Source organism: Puma concolor, chromosome A2 (assembly GCF_028749965.1).
Source record: "Puma concolor isolate L17-30 chromosome A2, mPumCon1.1.hap2, whole genome shotgun sequence".
Lineage (NCBI taxonomy): Eukaryota > Metazoa > Chordata > Mammalia > Carnivora > Felidae > Puma > Puma concolor.
The window spans coordinates 132820730-132839265 of NC_141668.1; the positions used below are offsets into that span (position 1 = coordinate 132820730).

At 40.2% G+C, this 18536-nt stretch overlaps 1 protein-coding gene across 11 annotated transcripts in view; it reads left to right on the plus strand.

Annotated features, from left to right (window-relative positions):
• The window catches only part of FOXP1 (forkhead box P1), a 512855-nt gene that overhangs the window by 442291 nt on the left and 52028 nt on the right, over nt 1-18536 (plus strand). For all 11 annotated transcript variants that reach the window (XM_086697593.1, XM_086697592.1, XM_086697602.1 and 8 more), the window contains one exon: nt 11067-11171. In XM_086697593.1, coding sequence (XP_086553719.1) covers nt 11067-11171 — 105 coding nt within the window. The remainder of the gene's footprint in view (nt 1-11066; nt 11172-18536) is intronic.

Sequence of the window (18536 nt, forward strand, 5' to 3'; positions counted from 1 at the left end):
TCCATTTTTATCCATATCACTTGTTTGCCAACCCACAGTGAATAGGGCACCCCATGACCACTCCTTTAAGAAGCCAGAAAGGCTCCTTTAATAACAGTCCTTTTTAGGTCAGGTGCTGAACAGGGAGCTCTCAAGAGACTTGGTATACAAGTTGTGGTCCGTGGCCCCACACCATTGATATCACACACGAGCTTTGCAGACATACATGGTCTCGGGCCCCAACCCAGAAGTACTAAAGTAGAATCTGCATGTTAAAAAGATATCCCAGTGATTTCTATCCATAATAAACTTTGAGAAGCATGACTATAAGGAAAGCAATGGAAGAGGAGGGCTGCGTTTCCTTACGCTTCCGTACAAACATCCTCCATCTTTTAAGCCCAGTCAGCATTGACTTTGAGTCCTGCCGTGGCCAGTTATTGTCATATCTCTGTATACCTTTTAACTAATTATTGCTTAATATTTTTCTTAAAACTGACTAACCTAAATAGATTTCATGAAAATTAAACACTGAGGGTGCCTGGGTGGCTCAGTTAGTTGGGCATCTGACTCTTATGGTGGCTCAGGTCTTGAGTTCAGGTTGATGAGTTCAAGTCCTGCGTTGGGCTCCCTATTGGAGCGCAACTTAAAAAAAAAAAAATGTGACACTGACAAGTCATGAATCTGATGTATTGGTCGAGTTTTTTTTTTTTTTCCTAGTACACATGAACCTGACTTCATAACTATGAGAGTGAGGATATTTGTATATCATTCGAACTCACCCCACGCACCGCTTTTGTGGGCCCTGCCCTGAGGGCCATTGCAGGGAAGGGAACCCTGTATTTCTTACAGGATAATCTGTAATGCAAGGGGGGAGGGGAAACTCCTGGACCTAAGGAGTTAAAAGCTTGTACTTGAGATATAAAGTTAGTTGAGGCAGCCCTCCCATCTCGAGGCACAATATTGAGAGCAGATAATAACAATAATCTCAATCATTGTTTAAAAAGCACAAATCTGGCACTTAATAGACTAATTCACAGTCACTCCAATTGCAAGTTTTACTCATGAATATCATATCACAAGGGAATGTGAAATCCTCTAATTAAACATGATTTGAAAAGCAGCAGAAAATTGAGATGATGAGCGTTGTGGGGAAGGAGAGTCAAGGATTCACCGCATGAGCGAGTGAGAGAGAGAGAAGCGTGTGTGTGTTCCAGGTGGTGGACACTCCATCTTCACTCCCTCTAGCCTGGGCTGTGTCGTGGGCTTTCCTCCAACACCCTTCTCTCTGTGTAAGGTTATAGAAATGCTGGCCCACGTACTTGTGGAAAACCAATAGAGAAACACGTAGGATGGCGTATTTCTGAAATGAGGGAAAAGCAAAATGAAGGTAGTACGCTAGAAAAACGTCTGAGCCGTCTCCCAGGTTTCGATGGGCCTTGAGAAGCCCGCCTGCTTCTTGAAGTGTTTTCAGTGAAAGTGAAAGGAGAAAGGTCATGTTTACAAAGCTGCCAGGAAAAAGGATGCTGTACTCGGCATCCTCATTTCCCCTGTTCCCACACATCATTTGCGCGTTTGTAGTCAGGTGTGAGACCTTCTCCTCCTCTTACTGCAGCGGGACCCATGAAGGAACTCGACCTGTCATTTTATTTTCCGTAAGGGACTTTGACTTCCACCTGGTTTGCAGGATATACACAATAGTAGGAGAGACGTCAGAAGGATCAACTCTAGCATGGAAAATCGTGGGAGAGATTTAAGTAATCTTCTCTTCTGCTGCTGTTCATCCGCATCGCTCCATATTACGAGGTCCACTGTGATGGCGTTCCAAAGCCAACTCACCTAGTTTGGTGTCATGGAAACCGACATGTTGTATATATCATAAATGTATCAGTTAGTTCATGAACATTTGGTACAAATAAATCTGAAGGCATGTTTTCTGATACCACTTCATCACCAGAAATCAAATTTGTAATCCCATCTCTAAACCTGAGAAATCCCTGGTCTGATACTTAAAATGTCATTGAAACTAGGATGCGGTAGCAGAGTAGAAGGCAGGGAAATGTGATAAGAACTAAAAAGTGAAGCAAGAGAAAGAGAGAAAGTGGTACCATTTCTGTGTAAGTTGTCATTAAAGAATTAAACAAATAAAAGAAGAAGCTGTAAAATAGGGACTTTCAGGGGCGCCTGGGTGGCTCAGTCGGTTAAGCGTCTGACTCTTGATCTCAGCTCAGGTCTTGATCTCAGGGTCGTGAGTTCAAGCCCCCCACTGGGCTCCATGCTGTGCGTGGCGCCTACTTAAAAAAAAAAAAAAAAGTGGCTTTCATGGACACATGCCGTGGTTATGATCACAGTTTAATGTAAGGCACTTTTAAGTACTAGGTAGTCCTGAAACTGTATCAGGAGAACATCTTTCTGGAAACCTGAGGTATCTGGAGTCGTTAAATGTTTTGGCAGAGAGTGAGCAGCCCCTTGCCACCCAGCCAAGATCACGGGCTGTGACAGATCTGAGAGAGAGAGATTCTGTGACTGAAGTGGTAATGGGGTGGACAGGAGCAAGCACGTGCACGGGGACAAGAGAGCAAAGAATTGGAAAAAAGACCAGGAGAGGCTTGAGCCGTAGGGAGGCAATAGTTCATTTTCTCAGAGAACTGGTCTTCGTCCGTAGTAACCTCGGTGCCTGTCTCAGGGTCAGTATGCCCCTAATTTTGGCTGGCTGAATGAGAGGCCAAATGGTGGGAAAGAGGGAGGTGATCAGTGGCAAAGAGAGGGAGGCAGAACCGCTCCTAAGTGGTCGAAGGTGGCAGCAAGGGGATCGCTTGCAGTTTGGGGGGGGGGTCTTTGTAGAGGGTGAGGAATAGTTTAGAAGGTAAAAGCTTCCTGCTCCACAGCAGCGGTAAGGATCCGTTAGTCCTTACTAGAAGGCATAGACGACCTTCGTCCCTTCAGTCAGTAATCACTAAGCACCTCCTCCTCATTCATCCACAAGGTGTGTCATTTTTGCCCAGTGCCTGTGTGCAACATGTACCAAAAGTGGATTTATGTTCAGTTGGTTTTTGACAAAGTGCCAAGACAATTCGTTGAAGAGAGAACTAGAATGACCTTTCCATCAAATGGTCCTGGGACAACATGCCAAAAATATGAAGTTGGGACCTCTTCCTCACACCATATACAAAAATTAAGATGAGTGATAGACGTAAATGTGACAGCCAGAACTCTCAGAAGAAAACATAGGAACAAATTTCGTTACCTTAGATTAGTCAGTGGGTTATTCGATGTGACACCAAAATCACATGGAACTACAGAAAAAACAGACAAATGGGACTTCATCAAAATCAGAGACTTGTGCTTGAGAGCACACCATCAAGAACCTGGCAAGGTAGTCCACAAAATGGGAGTAACTATTTGTAAATCATTTTTGTGATAAGAAACTGAGATGCAAAAAAATAAATATATATGTATGTATATTTAAAACGTCATTCAAGAGTAAAAAGACAAATGACCCAGTTTTTAAAAACTGGACAAATAATTTGAATAGACATTTCTCTAAGGAAGATACACAGCACATGAAAAGCACAGCACATGAAAAGATGCTCAACAGTATTAAATGGTAAGTAAATACAAATCAGAAACACAAAAAAATACCACTTTACATGCAGTGAGGTGGCAAGGTTAAAGACAACAGGTCTTGGCAAGTATATGGAAAAACTGGAACCCTCAAATAAACCTGGTTAGAATATAAGGTAGTGCGGCTGATTTTAACACTGGTCTGGTGGTTCCTCCACGTGTTCACCAGAGTTACCCCATGACCCGACAGTTCTGTTCTTAGATACATACACCCAAAAGAATTGAAAACATGTATTCATTCATATACCTGCACTCTCATATCAGCACTGTTCACAATAACTAGAATGTGGAAACAGCCTGAATGTCCATCAATGGATAAATTGATGGACATACACAAAAAATGTTATGCATACACAAAAAATGGATACACAAGCACACACACACACACACACACACACACACACACACACACACACACATACAGTGGGATACTACTATTCAGCTGAAAAAAAGAAATGAAGTCCTTATATACACTACAGGGATGATGGACCTCCAAAGCACTGTGCTAAGTGGAAGAAGGCAGACACAAAAAGCACATCTTGTATGATGCTGTTTATATGAAATGTCCAGAATAAGCATATGTCTAGAAACAGAAGATTAGTGGTGGGAAGGAACTGAAGGTTGAGAAGAAACGGGGAGTGATTGCTAATGGGTATAGGATTCCTTTTTGGTGTGATAGAAATGTTCTAAAATTATATGCGATGTGGTTACACAACTCTGAACATATTCAAAACCATTGAATTATATACTTTAAAAGAGTGAATGTATGGTATATGAATCTCTCAGTAACACTTAAAAAAGAAAAACATATTTCACAATTTTTTTTATTTAAAAAAATTTTTTTTACAGGAAAAAAAAGTGTGGGAGCAGGGGATGGGCAGAGAGAGAGGGGGGACAGAGGATCTGAAGCAGGCTCAGTGCTGAAAGCAGAGAGCCCGATGCAGGGCTTGAACTCAGGAACATGAGATCATGACTTGAGCCCAAGTCAGATGTTTCACCAACTGAGCTACCCAGGCGCCCCAATATTTCACAATTTTGAGTGATTAGAGAATGACCAGCAGTCTTTCAGAACTCAATTAATAAAATAACATGCCAGTGAAATAAAATACATTTTATAATTTGGGGTTAACTTGGGGGGAGTGTGACAAAGGGAAACTATATAAAACTAGTGCACACAGATGCAGACTTTTGTTTACAGTCGAATCAGGAATTTGGAGAGGAAGAAAACAGAGCACACTTGGAAAAGAGCGAAAACACAAATTGGGGTAGACTCAGAAGAGAAACAGGAGAACCTGGGTCAGGGCACAGGAAAAGCTGGGTGCACTGTCAGCCGAAAGGGGAACTGCCTTTAAGTTGGCTGACACTGAGTACAGTGAGGTGTGCATACAGAAAACTAACTTACAGGACTAATACAGACACTCAAGAGAATGGACTGAAATGAGAAATTGTTCTTAGTTGCAGTAGATGAATTTAATGATGGCAGTTTCAAGTTGTCATTAAGAAGTGAACTTGGAAGGGGGCACCTGGGTGGCTCAGTCGGTTGAGCATCCGACTTCAGCGCAGGTCATGATCTCACATGATCTCAGCTCTGTGAGTGGGAGCCCCACGTCGGGCTCTATGCTGACAGCTCGGAGCCTGGAGTCCGCTTCAGATTCTGTGTCTCCCTCTCTCTCTGCCCCTCCCCCACTTGTGCTCTGTCTCTCTCTCAAAAATAAATAAACATTTAAAAAATAAAAAATCTTCTCAGAGGCTCAAGTCTGTATTGAAGTTAGGACTTTGGCGGGTATACTTTGACATAAGAAGAATAAATAGGAAAAATTCTTAAATAAATGTCTTTGAAAATGACACCATTACACCATACAGAAGAACATATACTGTGTGTGATATCATGTAAGGTCAGGAATTGTTATTACATACTTATATGTAATTGTATTTATGGCAAGTTGGTTCTCTCTAATCTGAAATGCTGTCACTGTTCTCGTGTTAAAAAAAAAATTTAATTTTTATATACCAAGGATTATTAAGAGCAGTTTAAATCACCTGGCTTTTCTTGACTGCACACTATTTGTATTTCATATTATTAGAAGTAAAATTAAATAAAAGAAGGTGTCACAACCCTGTTTTCTCGAGTGGATAGGCATCATTCTGGCCTTCACCTTCAAGAATAAAAAAAAAAAAAGGCAAACACTAAGTGAATGATACATCCACAGCAAAATCCAATAGCCTGGCATAATTATTTATTGTCTCTTATTCCTGAATCCATGTAACATTTGTTGAGCCCATGTCCTATGTGAGTGTGTGGAGATGAGTCCGATGCAATCCCTGCCCCTGGGATTTTTAACCTGGGAGTTTGTAGTAAAAAATAATTTATTAAAAAGTTGACTCTATATTTTTGAAAGTTTAAGTTGGGACCAACATTTTTAAATCCCTTCAAAACCAAATATGTCTTTATTCATCCTTGGCTTTGGCAGCTTTCCGGAAGTATATACTTTGCACGTTGCTGAGTTTACCTAGGACAGCTTATTGAAATGATTGGGCTCACTGATTTTACCTGACCGTCGGGTCCTTGGATTGCCGTCTTCCACCATGTTTCAGCCTATAAACATGTATAAGTAATTCAAGTTAAAAAACATTTTTTACTCATTTTCTTCTTTCACTTTTTGGCCCATCCCAAAAGGCAGTCAGAATATAAATGTTTGTTCCACATTTCCAGTGAAACAGAAGAGCTCCCATTCACAAGTACAGCTGGTATACCACATAGCGTGCTTGAAAGGCCAGGAGCTGGACTCAGCCACCCATGCTGTGCGCTTTGCTGTGCCACTGTCGAGGAAGATGGCAGTCTCAAAGTTGAGTCCTGAGTCGCACTTGATTTTGTCATGTGTGCACATATAGGTATATATTCATACATGTAAATGAAAAAAATTAACAGTCGAACAGCACAGCCTTCCTACAGTGCATAAAATAAAAACTTCAAACGTGACATGGTGAAAATTCTGTTTCTTCACCACCTCTGACAGTGTGTTTTCTTATGGGTTTTTCCAGAGATGCTCTGTCAGAGCACTACTGCCAGCCTGTTTCTTTTCCTTTCAAAGCCTAGCATTTTATTTCAGACAACCATGTATTTAAAAGTATCCAATTATACTCACTGGCCATGCAGGTCATGGTGGCCTAAGCCAGTGGTCCTGCGCACCAGGATGCTTCAAAACCTTATTAAAAATGTTTGGATCCCCATGAAGTCCTACTGTACCTAAGTTTACCAGGACATTTGGTTAGGAATGGGGTTGATTGGGTTTCATCTTTTGTGGAGTCAGGAGTGCTGATAAACGAAGTCAAGATTTAGGGGAGCCTGGATGGCTCAGTTGGTTAAGTGTCGGACTCTTGAATTCAGTTCAGGTCGTGTTCTCATGGTTATGAGATCAAGCCCTGCTTCAGGCTCTGCACTGAGTGTGGAGCCTGCTTGAGATATTCTCTCTCTCTTAATCAGTTTATTAATTTTTCAAAAAAGGAAGTAAAGATTTCAAAGTTTCAAGTCCTACACCTGCTCGTGGTCGTCATTAACCAGCTTTATTTGGAACACATGTTAGCTGGGAACACCAGTCTGGCTGTAAATTGCAGTAAGCTGCGTTGTGGAACATCCATCACTGAACACTTTTAGAAGTGCTTTTTTTTCAGGGGCGCCTGGGTGGCTCAGCTGGTTAAGCTTCCTGCTTTGGCTCAGGCCACGATCTCATGGTTTGTGAGTTCAGGCGCCGTGCCGGGCTCTGTGCTGATAGCTCGGAGCCTGGAGCCTGCTTCTATTTTCTCACCCTCTCTCTCTGCCCTTCCCGAACCACTCCCAAAAAATAAGTAAAAATTTTTTAAAACAGTATTTTTTCCTTCACAGCATGAATAAAAGTATCTGTGAGACGCACAAAATAAATAGAAGTATTGAATTATATATCAAACATGAAAAACAGGTGGCAGTAGATAGTATGTTTCCATTTTCATAAACTAGTGATGTGTTAGAAGAAAAAGCACAATAACGTACCAGATGTTAACAGTGTTATTATCTAGGGTGGGTTAATTCCGTGTGGAGTGGGGATAGGGTGGCAGGGGAATGGACTTTCTTTAGTAGCCGTCTCAGCGTTATCGCTGTGTGAGCTTAGGAAAATAAGAGCATATCTTATTTTCATAGTAAATGTTGTTTTAATGTAGAGGCAAGTTTTCAAGAGGTATTCTGAGTATGTAACTGTGTACATGTGTGTGGGGGTTTTGGGTTTCTTTAGTTCTGGGAGCCTTGTCTTTCTATAAAGTCTTAGTGGACAGTCCTTTGTTCTCACTCTGAAAAATAAGGATACCAAGTTGAACTAAAAATAAATTCTTGGAGCAGAGTAGTTTTTATTCAGGCCGCGGGGCCTTCACAAATAACCTAACCAAAAAGCAGAGGGATGGGGTAGGGGGAGAAAGGATGGCAGAGCCCATGTTAAATCATGTATATTTTATTTGTAATCATAAATTCCTCCAGCGAACACCTACCATTTTCTTTCATACTGTTAGTTTCAGGACACTCTCCGCTTAACAAAAAAAGCACAGAAGAATAACCGTTGGCAGTTTTTAACTAGTGGTATTAATTTTAAACCCTAACCAGTTGAGGCGTTTGGTTTCCAACTTAAGGAATTACACAAAGTATGTATAATGGTTAAGAACGTAGTCGGCATGCAGCATCTCTCGAGAGCAACTTGATAGAATATTCATAGTGAATTTTAAAACTGAGTACTCATTAATTGACTCATTCCATTTCTCTGAATGCATCTTGTAAAAATCAGTTATATACTGGGATGTTTGACCTGGTAAATTTTATTTTTAACATTGTTCATAGGCGTACGAAACATGAAGGGAGTCTCAGTGTCCAAAGTAGAGGGACGGTTTGACCAATTTCAGTATGTAACTAGAGCTAAGATGGTTTATGGTGGGCTCTTTGCTTTAGTAAATAAGGATTTTGAAGACTAGCCGATAACAGAAATTCTTTAATAACAAGATTAGGTTAAATATAAAAGGACGAGGGGCACCTGAGTGGCTAAGTCGGTTAAGCTTCTGACTCTTAGTTTCGGCTCAGGTCGTGGTCACGCGGTTCGTGGGTTCAAGCCCCACATCTGACTCTGCTGACTGTGCAGAGTCAGCTTTGGATTTGGATCCTCTGTCTCTCCCCTCTCTGCCCTTCCCCCTGCCTCACATGTGCATGCTCTCTCTCCCTCAGTAAACATTTTTGAAAATATTTATAAATGGGTGATAGAAATCTTCATGCCTTAATTTCTGAAAAATGTGTATTATATATTTTTATAGATATAAAAAATTTTAACATTATGAAAATATTTTAATTAATCTTAATGAAGTTGGTAAAGAACATAACTATGGTTAGGTTTTTTTTTCTTTCCATGCTATTGATAGGAATAGTTTTCATTTTCAATGGTTTCCCTCCCTCAGAATAGCTGAGAATTCAGTCCTTAGAAGGACTCTTTAGTTTCAAATATTGTCAGTAATTTTTTAAAATTCTGTTTTTGTATCATGTCTATTTTTCTAGTGTTAGTGAGGTAAAACTGATGTAGAGCATTGTATAAGTTGTACAGCATAATGATTTGACTTACATGTATCATGACATGATTACCAAAATAGTTACACTAACATCATCTTAGGTCATCATTTCTAATTTATTGTTTAAAAATTCTGAAGATGTGGGGCGCCTGGATGGCTTCAGTTAGTTGAGCGTCCAACTTCAGCTCAGGTCATGATCTCGCGGTTTGTGAGTTTGAGCCCTGCATCCGGTTCGCTGCTGACAGCTCAGAGCCTGGAGCCTGCTTCCAATTCTGTGTCTCCTTCTCTCTCTGCCCTCTCTTGCTCGCACTCTGGCTCTCTCTCTCTCTCTCTCTCTCTCAAAAATAAATAAACATTAAAAAAAATCTGAAGATGATCTTGGATTGGTAGTAATTCTTTCCATTGGTCCAGTGGACTTTTGCCCTCTTAACTGCTTAGAGAATATCCTTTGGCCACGGGGCTGTGTACCTCTCATTATAGAGCTACCTTCGTTCACTTGTGTTACTCTTTTCTCTCATGAGGGGCACCTTTATCAGTAAGACTTGTGTAACTTTTTTTTTTTTTTTTTGGTTTCCAGATTCATTTTCTGTTTAGAGGCAAAAAAAAAAAAAAAAAAAAAACTGATCGCTCTTTTCAAATTATGTTAAATTTCCAACATAATTATTTAAAAGCCATAGATAGACCTATTGATCTTTGATAAGGTGTAGTTCTATGCACATGTGTGTTTACTCTTAGTGCTCCTTAGTTTAACTGTTGGTAATATGCCAAATGCGGATTCATTGTAAGTCAGGGACAAGTGGCGTTTGTGTATGTCTGCTCTGTGAATGTGAATCAATCGATAATATGTGAATACGCATCCTTGTGGTAATCTACAAGCTGCACATGTGTGCGCGCTTGCGTGTATGTGTATGGAGTCATGATTCAAGTTCAGAATCACAGACAGACAGTGGAATAAGTTGCAAAATAGCCCTTTCCTTGAAGAGAATGTGCTTGAGTATGAAACAGAACTCTGAATGTTAGTTTTACATTTCTATTTGATGGAATCTAAGGTTATGGAAATGACTGTAAAAATAATTTGTCTGAAAGAAGTCTGGATGCAGAAATCTAATAGAGAAAATATTTGAGAATATGGATCATCAGCGAGTGCAACAGATACACTTCCCCAAGCACCACATGGTGTGGATCAAAGCATCCCATGACTTGGATCCTTGTGGTCAAATCATTACATATTGATTGGAACCCCACTGAAGGATTAACCCCTTGTGTTCATGCCAAGTTTTTTCTCAGTCGTGGTGTCTATAATTTTAGGGATGTAATCTTCCTGCTGTCGCTAGTGTTTTTAAGCTAATCATCTACTTGGATATATTTGTCTTGCTAAGTTATTTGATGCTAAATTATTTAATTGCTCTATTCGGTGCTTGATAAAATTAATTTGTGAAAAGATCATACAATTATGTGAAAGCAGTTTTCTAGCGGAAGGGAGGAGGAAAATGTATAATATCCTGGGTAGAAAACAGCAAGAGAATCTCAAAATCAAGTACAGATTTGATCATTTTCATTATGTAGATTAAATGATAAATTCTAGCTTTTTAAAGAATCCTTCACAGTTTGAGTAGAGAGCTTTGCCTCTAACAAAAGCCTGTCAAACACTTTTCATACGTGGTGGTACATTTCTAACATTGGACTAGTCACAGTCTGGAATTTAACTCTTGCTTTTAGATAACAATGCAGAATTAATTTGTAAATGCCTGGGGAAAAGAAACCCTAGATTTCTCCATGTCCACTTTCAGACTTGTGGGTTCCTCTTGCCTTTTAAGCCTGTTGGGATGGTTCTTGGCAACAAATTCATTCTCTTGTCCTTGTGTGTGTGTGTGTGCGTGTGTGTTTTTTTTCAGTTTGTCCCACGAGGAGCACCCCCATAGCCATCCTCTCTACGGACATGGTGTATGCAAGTGGCCAGGCTGTGAAGCAGTGTGCGAAGATTTCCAATCATTTCTGAAGTAAGAATGATTTTATATCGCTTTCTTCTCTTACATAGCTGTCACCTCCCACTGCTCATGCTTTTCCTTATAAAATACCTTTTTGATGGAGGGTTTCACACCCCCCATTTTGAGAATGGACTCTAGATCCTAAGGGCTAGCACGTCATCCTAGGAATAGTCCCAGAATCTGCGGAGGGTAGATGGTAAAGGGCGAAAGAGGTTCACCCAAGGGTAGTTTTGATGCTCTTGGTGAGAGTCTATCGTTTACCCATTTCCTCAGGATGACAGTGATTAAATAAAAATTTTCCCAGTACTAAATTTGCCAGAATTCAGTTTTCACTTGTATTCATTGGTCTGCATACTGAGTCACTGACATACTCTTAAGTTTACAAGACTGCTGTCACTTCACGGCCGGTTGCAGCTTAGTGACTGGTCCCCTTCATTTTTATACACATGACTTACACACTTAAGAAATGGGTGCCAAGGAAATGCTGCCAAGTTGCTTCTTACCTTTCCATCCTGGTGTTGACTGTAGTTCCAATTCTTGTCCTTATGGGGAGAATGGAGTAACTTTAATTTGTACCATTAAAGTATGACGAAAACTTGGATTATCCCACTTAAGTCTGTAACATTGTTAAAGTATCTCTGTAAAGAAATGATAGATTAATCATCTCAGAGTTGAAATGAAATGCTTCTGCACTGCAGCTTAGTATTTCTCCTCTGTACCGTACCTTGTCCTTTGACCATATTCAGACTAAACTGCCCTGTGTTATTGATACCCCATAAATTTATCAGTAGTATCACCAAATCATTGGCAGATGGGCTGAATATAATAATACATTGTATTTAGCATATTTATATATTACGCAATAATTGAACATACGCACGCGTATCACTCCTTTATGTCCAACTTCATGATGGCTTATAGATTGGGAGTTGGGAGGTCTTTGCTTTTGGCTTTTCCCTCTCGTTCAAGCCCCCAGAAATAGAAAACAGCTGATCTGTGTACAGGTTTCTAGTTTTGTGTGGTCTGTATATTCTTAAAGTAGTCTCTATATTTAGCCTTATGGATCTGCATACAACTATTTTAAAAACGTACCATTAAAGATCCATTTGTTGTTTACCTGAAAGGAGTTTCACTGATATGGTGTTTTAATTAATGAAGACTGTGAATCTATTTCAGAGCTTCCCAGCTTTAATATTTTACTTGATGAGCATTATGTAGTCATTAGAAAGTTAAGTACTTAAAAAATTTTTCACGGGGCGCCTGGGTGGCGCAGTCGGTTAAGCGTCCGACTTCAGCCAGGTCACGATCTCGCGGTCCGTGAGTTCGAGCCCCGCGTCACGCTCTGGGCCGATGGCTCAGAGCCTGGAGCCTGTTTCCGATTCTGTGTCTCCCTCTCTCTCTGCCCCTCCCCTGTTCATGCTCTGTCTCTCTCTGTCCCAAAAATAAATAAACGTTGAAAAAAAAATTTTTTTTAAAAAATTTTTTTTCAGAAGAGATGCCTAAAATTTGTTCCTAAATATGAACAATCAAGAACAGTGATACTTTAAAGTAAGCAAAAGCCCTTTACAATTATTCTGATTCAAGCTAGTTGTGTTATTGGGCTTTGTTCTCTTATAAATCACTCATTATAAATCTTTGTTTTGTTTTTGCCTAATTGTATTTAGATAATGAGAGAAAAAGACTTTGGCAGAAACCACTTTCAAATTCTGATTTCACCTTCTTCACCAGTGCTAGTTTTGATAAATACATTGGTGCTAATTTCACTTATCTCTAGAATGGTCGATAACCATCTGTAAATAGGATGTATTTTCATAAAGTCTTTAAAAATACACAATTGCTATGACTCTTCTTGGTGTATCAGTTTTAGAGCCACATAGGGAAAAAGGCAGTTTTTCAGTATGATCCATTTAAAAAATGTTGTTAATAATCAGAGTATTTCCACCCTCAACCTCAAATCACAAGTCCATTTATCACTAAGCTGACAATTTTTTATATATATATATATATATACACACACATATATATACACATATATATGTATATATATATATACATATATATGTGTATATATATATATATAAACATATATATATATATACACATATATATGTATATATATATATATGTAATTTTTTTCTTGTGTCTCCACAATGAGATAGCACAATTTTAAACCAACCTCATACGAAAGAAAAGAATCTAATGATCATGAAAATTGGGGCCTAGACTAATGAATTTTTTTTTTTTAATCCCCTTTTAAGGATATTTGGAGCCTGGATCTTTATAGGAAACCATCTGTCAATTATTGTGGTTTCGCACATGACGTGACATGTTCTTGGTTCATGTTTGCTCAGTGGATTGGGTAGCCGCTATGAACCTGCCATGGTTGCCTGTTTATCTCTTAGTACTTAATGACTTCTGTTTGGTAGAAGACTTCACTTGTAAGCTACAGACCTGGTTTAACCCCTTTCTCCCCTCCCCCCCAAGACGGCAGGGGGGAGTTGGGGAGTGATAATTGGCTCTTATAACTAGGAAGTCCAGTGGGATAGCTGCCTCAAGCATGGCTGGATCTAGAAGCTTAAACAAGCCTATTGGAGCATTGGTTTTGTGTCTGTTGGCTTGGTTTTCTTCTGTGTTGCCTTCATTCTTAGGCTCTTTCCAAGTAGAACTAAAGACGACAAATCTATATGCCACAAGTTGATCCATCTCACAGTGCACCTCTTTTTCTGTCGTCCACCAGTAGTCCCGAGCAGGCTCCCCCTGACCCACTGACCCAGATTGAGTCACGTGTTCCAGCTTTGAGCCAGTCACAGTGTTGTAGCCAGCCTTCCTTCCATCGCATGGCCACCTCCAGAGCACATAGAGACGTTCACCCTTCACCCCATGTGAACCACATGGGGGTTAGGGATGAGAGATTTGGTTCCCAAGTGTGAAAAACAAGTATATAAACCAGAAATGGGAGAGTAAATGCTGAACATGAAAGAAAAAAACCCTCGAACTCACTGCTCTCTTAATGATTTCTTGAGTTACCCATTGATTGGCCATATATGACAAATTCAAGATTCTGAGTTTCCTCTACAGCATGATTTTAGCTCTGGGAAATTCAGAGTTGTCTTCAGGTTTCAGTGTCTTGCTTAATGTAGTGGAAAATAAGTTAGTCTTCTTGCAGATTCGCTTCTCCCACATCTGTGTGCAGTCTAAAGAGTAATCAAATTGGCTCTCGTGAAACCAACTTTGCTTTCCATTGAACTGGACTGAAAGAGCTACCATATATCGTGTGGGTCAAACAGAAACCACATGGCCTCTTTGAATCATGTCATCGTGGAGTCATTGTTGATGAGAAGTGATGTTGTAAGCATTTCTTCTCAAATTGTGCCATATTTGTAGATTCTGGAAGCACCTCTTGTGGGCTCACTCTTCTTTTCCATTCTCACTCTATAGAGGGACATAACAGTCTTTGGTTTAAGCAAGTTGATACTAGGAGTACTTGGATTCTCCAAGGCACTTTTAGTCAACAAAATGTAGCATTGCTCTGACCTTGGCTTAGTTGTTGCGTTCTAGATTTTTTTCCCCACTTATCTTTTGATCCCCTGATTTTATGCTCCCCTAGTAAGAGTTTATAATTAAACAACTCAGAACTGTGCCACAGGGTCAGCTCCAAGTACTTTATATATATGGCTGACCCTTGAATAATATGGATTTGAACTGTGGAGGTCAACTTACATGCAGATTTGTTTTCTCAATAAACACATACAGTTTTAGAAATATTTCCTTAGGATTTTCTTAATACTTTATATTGTAGCTTACTTTATTGCAATATAGTATATAATACATAACAACACACAGTAATGTGTTGATCGACGTCATGTGTTGTTGATAAGGCTTCCTATGAACAGTAGGCTATTAGCAGTTCAGTTTGGGGGGGGAGTCAAAAGTTACCCATGGATTTTTGCTACCTGAGGGGTGAGGAGGGGTCAGCATTCCTAACCCCCACGTTTTTCACGAGTCAGCTGTATGACCCATTTAATCCTCACCCTACCTAACAGTGATAATATTAAGGTATTACTCTCAACTTACAGCTAAGGAGGCTAACACAGAGAAGTCAAGTGATTTTCCCCAAGGTCACACAGCTAGCAGGAAGTGGAGTGAAGATCCAAATCCAAGCAGTCCTGCGACGACGGGGTTAGAAGCAACACCATTTATTAACTATATGTTTTCAACTTCACACCATAGGTGTAGAAAGAGCTTCGGAGAAAAGGCAGATGGGGTAGTGAAGCCATTTGGTATCAGTGTGTTCTTTGAGCTAGGCACACAGCCTGTGTGAGCATCAGTATCCGCACGTGTAGTTGGGGATAACAATATTAGTGACCCCCTCTTGAGGTTGTTAGAATTAAAAGGCGCATCACATAAAGTGCCTGACCCATACTAGGCACTCTTTAAAAATATATCAGTCCTTTTTTTCTTATCTATGCCCTCAAGTACATGTTTAAAAGAGGGATAATTTTAAATATCCGAACATTTCTGAGCATTCCTAGGGAAGATGTTGTAACCGTGCAGAACATTAACGTGTCAGAAGAGACTAATCTTTAATATTTGTCACCATAAATTTCTTGTCAAAAGTCCCACACAATCCAGTGTGATGGAGGGGCGAGGGGCAGCCAATTTTTTCTGTAAGGGATCTGACAGTAAATAGGGTAGATTTTTGCAGTCTGTACAGTCTCTCGCAACTACTCACCCCTGCTTTTGTAGTGTAAAAGCAACCATAAGACCGTGTGTAAGGGATGGGTGTTTAGATTGCTGACCTCTGACCTAGAGTAAACTTGTTGGTGTCATAACGTTTTTAGCTGAGAAATCTTTTTACATTTCCTTAGCCATTGCTGTCTTGGGTTATTTTAGTTTGGATTCACAGAGCCCTTACATTTATTCACATTTTGGGAAAACACCCATGCGTGCCTTGCCCTGTTACCTCATTCACCATCCACAGTTTTTACACTTAGATGGGCTTGGGCTCTTTCCACCTGGTTTTTAGGGCTCAGTGTGAAAGGGGAAAGTGACTTTGCATGGTAGCTGTTTTCTGATCCTCTGTTGCTGAGGCTAGTAAGAGATAACTTTTAGAGAGGCCAAGATCAGTTATTCAGGATAAAAATCCCATCTGACAGTAAAATGCCAGTGTTCACAGAGAGGGAGGTTAAAGGAAGGGAGGGGAGACTCATGGGTCTAAAAATGAGGCATATTCTTTTTTCCCTCCTGAGAGATAAATATCATAACTGTTGGTAAATCAGACCCAGAGATTTGACACTTTTCTGTGATCATTCTGCAGTGTTTGTTCCCAAGGTGAGGTATACCACAGGGCCCTTGATTTCAAAGATAAATACTGTACAAATAACCATCCTGTTGTCTTTCCCCCACAGCCAGCAGAGGGACGCTTTATCAGAATCAGCAGATACCCAGTCCATTGTATGCATTTATTTCCCTGTTTTTTCTCAAAACAAGTTGCAGTTTTCGTGTTGGTGTTTTTTTTTTTTTTTTTTTTAAACCCATCAACCACGAGTTATCATGTGACTGTTGTGTTTGTTAGCGCTGAGACCAGCAGGCGCTCCTACTCAGTCTAATGAAATCCTCCAGCCCTGCATTGCTTCCCAGCCTCTGGGAGCAGCAAAACAAAAACAAACCCGAGCCTCTCCAGATAGGTGAAGCTCCCCGCGTTCTTCCATTCTGTCCCCACTTGGATCATTTGTTGCTTTTCTTCAAACCAGGCTGCAGACACAACCTTTCCCAGTGAAAACACGGATTTATACTTCTTCCCTTGTTCTTTTTCAAAAGGGGCTCCTATCATTCTCTGACAAGGTGGAGAGTGGATTTGAAGGTTAAATCATGACCACATTTTCCCGTTTCTGACTTCAAATGTAAAATCAGGCACAGACCCAGTTTCACAAATACAAGGTAGTCCTATGTGCTTGGGGAAAATATTTCCATCTATCCCTAGTTTTTCTTGTTGGTGGTCATTTGTGTAACATCTCAGAAGGGTGTAATTTGCGTCCTTGCTTGGTATCCATTTGAAAGGAATTTTTGTTTTTGTTTTGTTTGTATTTTTCGTGTTTTTCTCTTGAAGAAGAACACTGTGCACAGTGATCAAAACAATGCCTGTGCGTGTTGGTCAAATGTATATTGTTTATTAAAACCCAGGTAAATTTGCTCTGTGCTCTAATAGAAGCCTAGGAGAAGAAAAATGAGGGAAATGCCCACGGGACAGAACTCTGACCCTTCCAAAAGGTTGAGGACTGTAGACAGTAGAGGACATTTCATCGGTCATTGGCTTTAAAAAAAATTTTTTTTCTGTGAATTTTACTTCTCAAAACTGTGAAGAGTTTTATGTGAAAGAAACTACTAAGTGCGCCCTGTAATGTTTTCACAAGTGTTTTTATCATGGTAACATCTTGTTTACTTTAGTTCCCTGCCTAAAACTACTTGGAACATGTTAAGAAAACATCTCGAGAAAGCCTTGACAAAGAGGCTTTTGTTGAACAGCCACCGTGAGGCTGCAAGGATCACAAAGGTGTTAACTTTCCGCCCCTTAAGCACTTCCACATGAAGTTCCAGCAACGATGTTTGTGGTTTTGGAAAAACAAAGTGTATGTTAAAGAAACCAGGTATATGCTAATACATGTCGAAGGAGGCCGGATATCATAAATTGTTTCAAACCATTTGTGGCTCTCGGTTTGCATGCCTGAATGTTCTGCAGTGAAATCGCCTCCAGTTAGTGCAGGAGGCTGGAGCACATGTGGAGGGAACAGCCCTCTAGTATGTCGGGTGTGTGCAGATCCAAGCCTCCAGCCTCACCATTTAAATCTCAAGAACACAGGGACGATGCTGGTCCCCATTCAGATCTCAGGTGACAGGTCTTTGAGTAGCGTTAAGAGGAGCTCAGTATTTTTATGAATTTGACTTTTGTACTTCTCCTGCATTTTTGAATTGCTTTAGAAAAATAAAAAGTGGGTGGGACCGGCGCACATTTTTATCCCCCTGAAAAGTCCGCCCTTTCACCTTTCTGACATTGTTCAGGAGTTCAAGACCTTTCCAAGTACTCAGAGAGGTCAGAGTGGCCTAAATACCACAGTGCCCTCTAGTGATCTATAGAATATTAGATGGAAAAGTTTAAACAATTTTGCCAAAGGTAACAGGCTCAGTGTCACCACCTTGCTCGAAAAAGAGCAAATAACCTTTGAACCCATTTTTTTCCCCAGCAAACAGACCTTCGTCAAAAATGCAAATTAAATTTATTTTTTTCTCATAGACTTCGAAAGCACTCGAGAAAACATTTCGTAAATGTCTCCTCAGTGCAGTGAAGTCTGCGTGTACCTGAGTATCATGTATACAGGA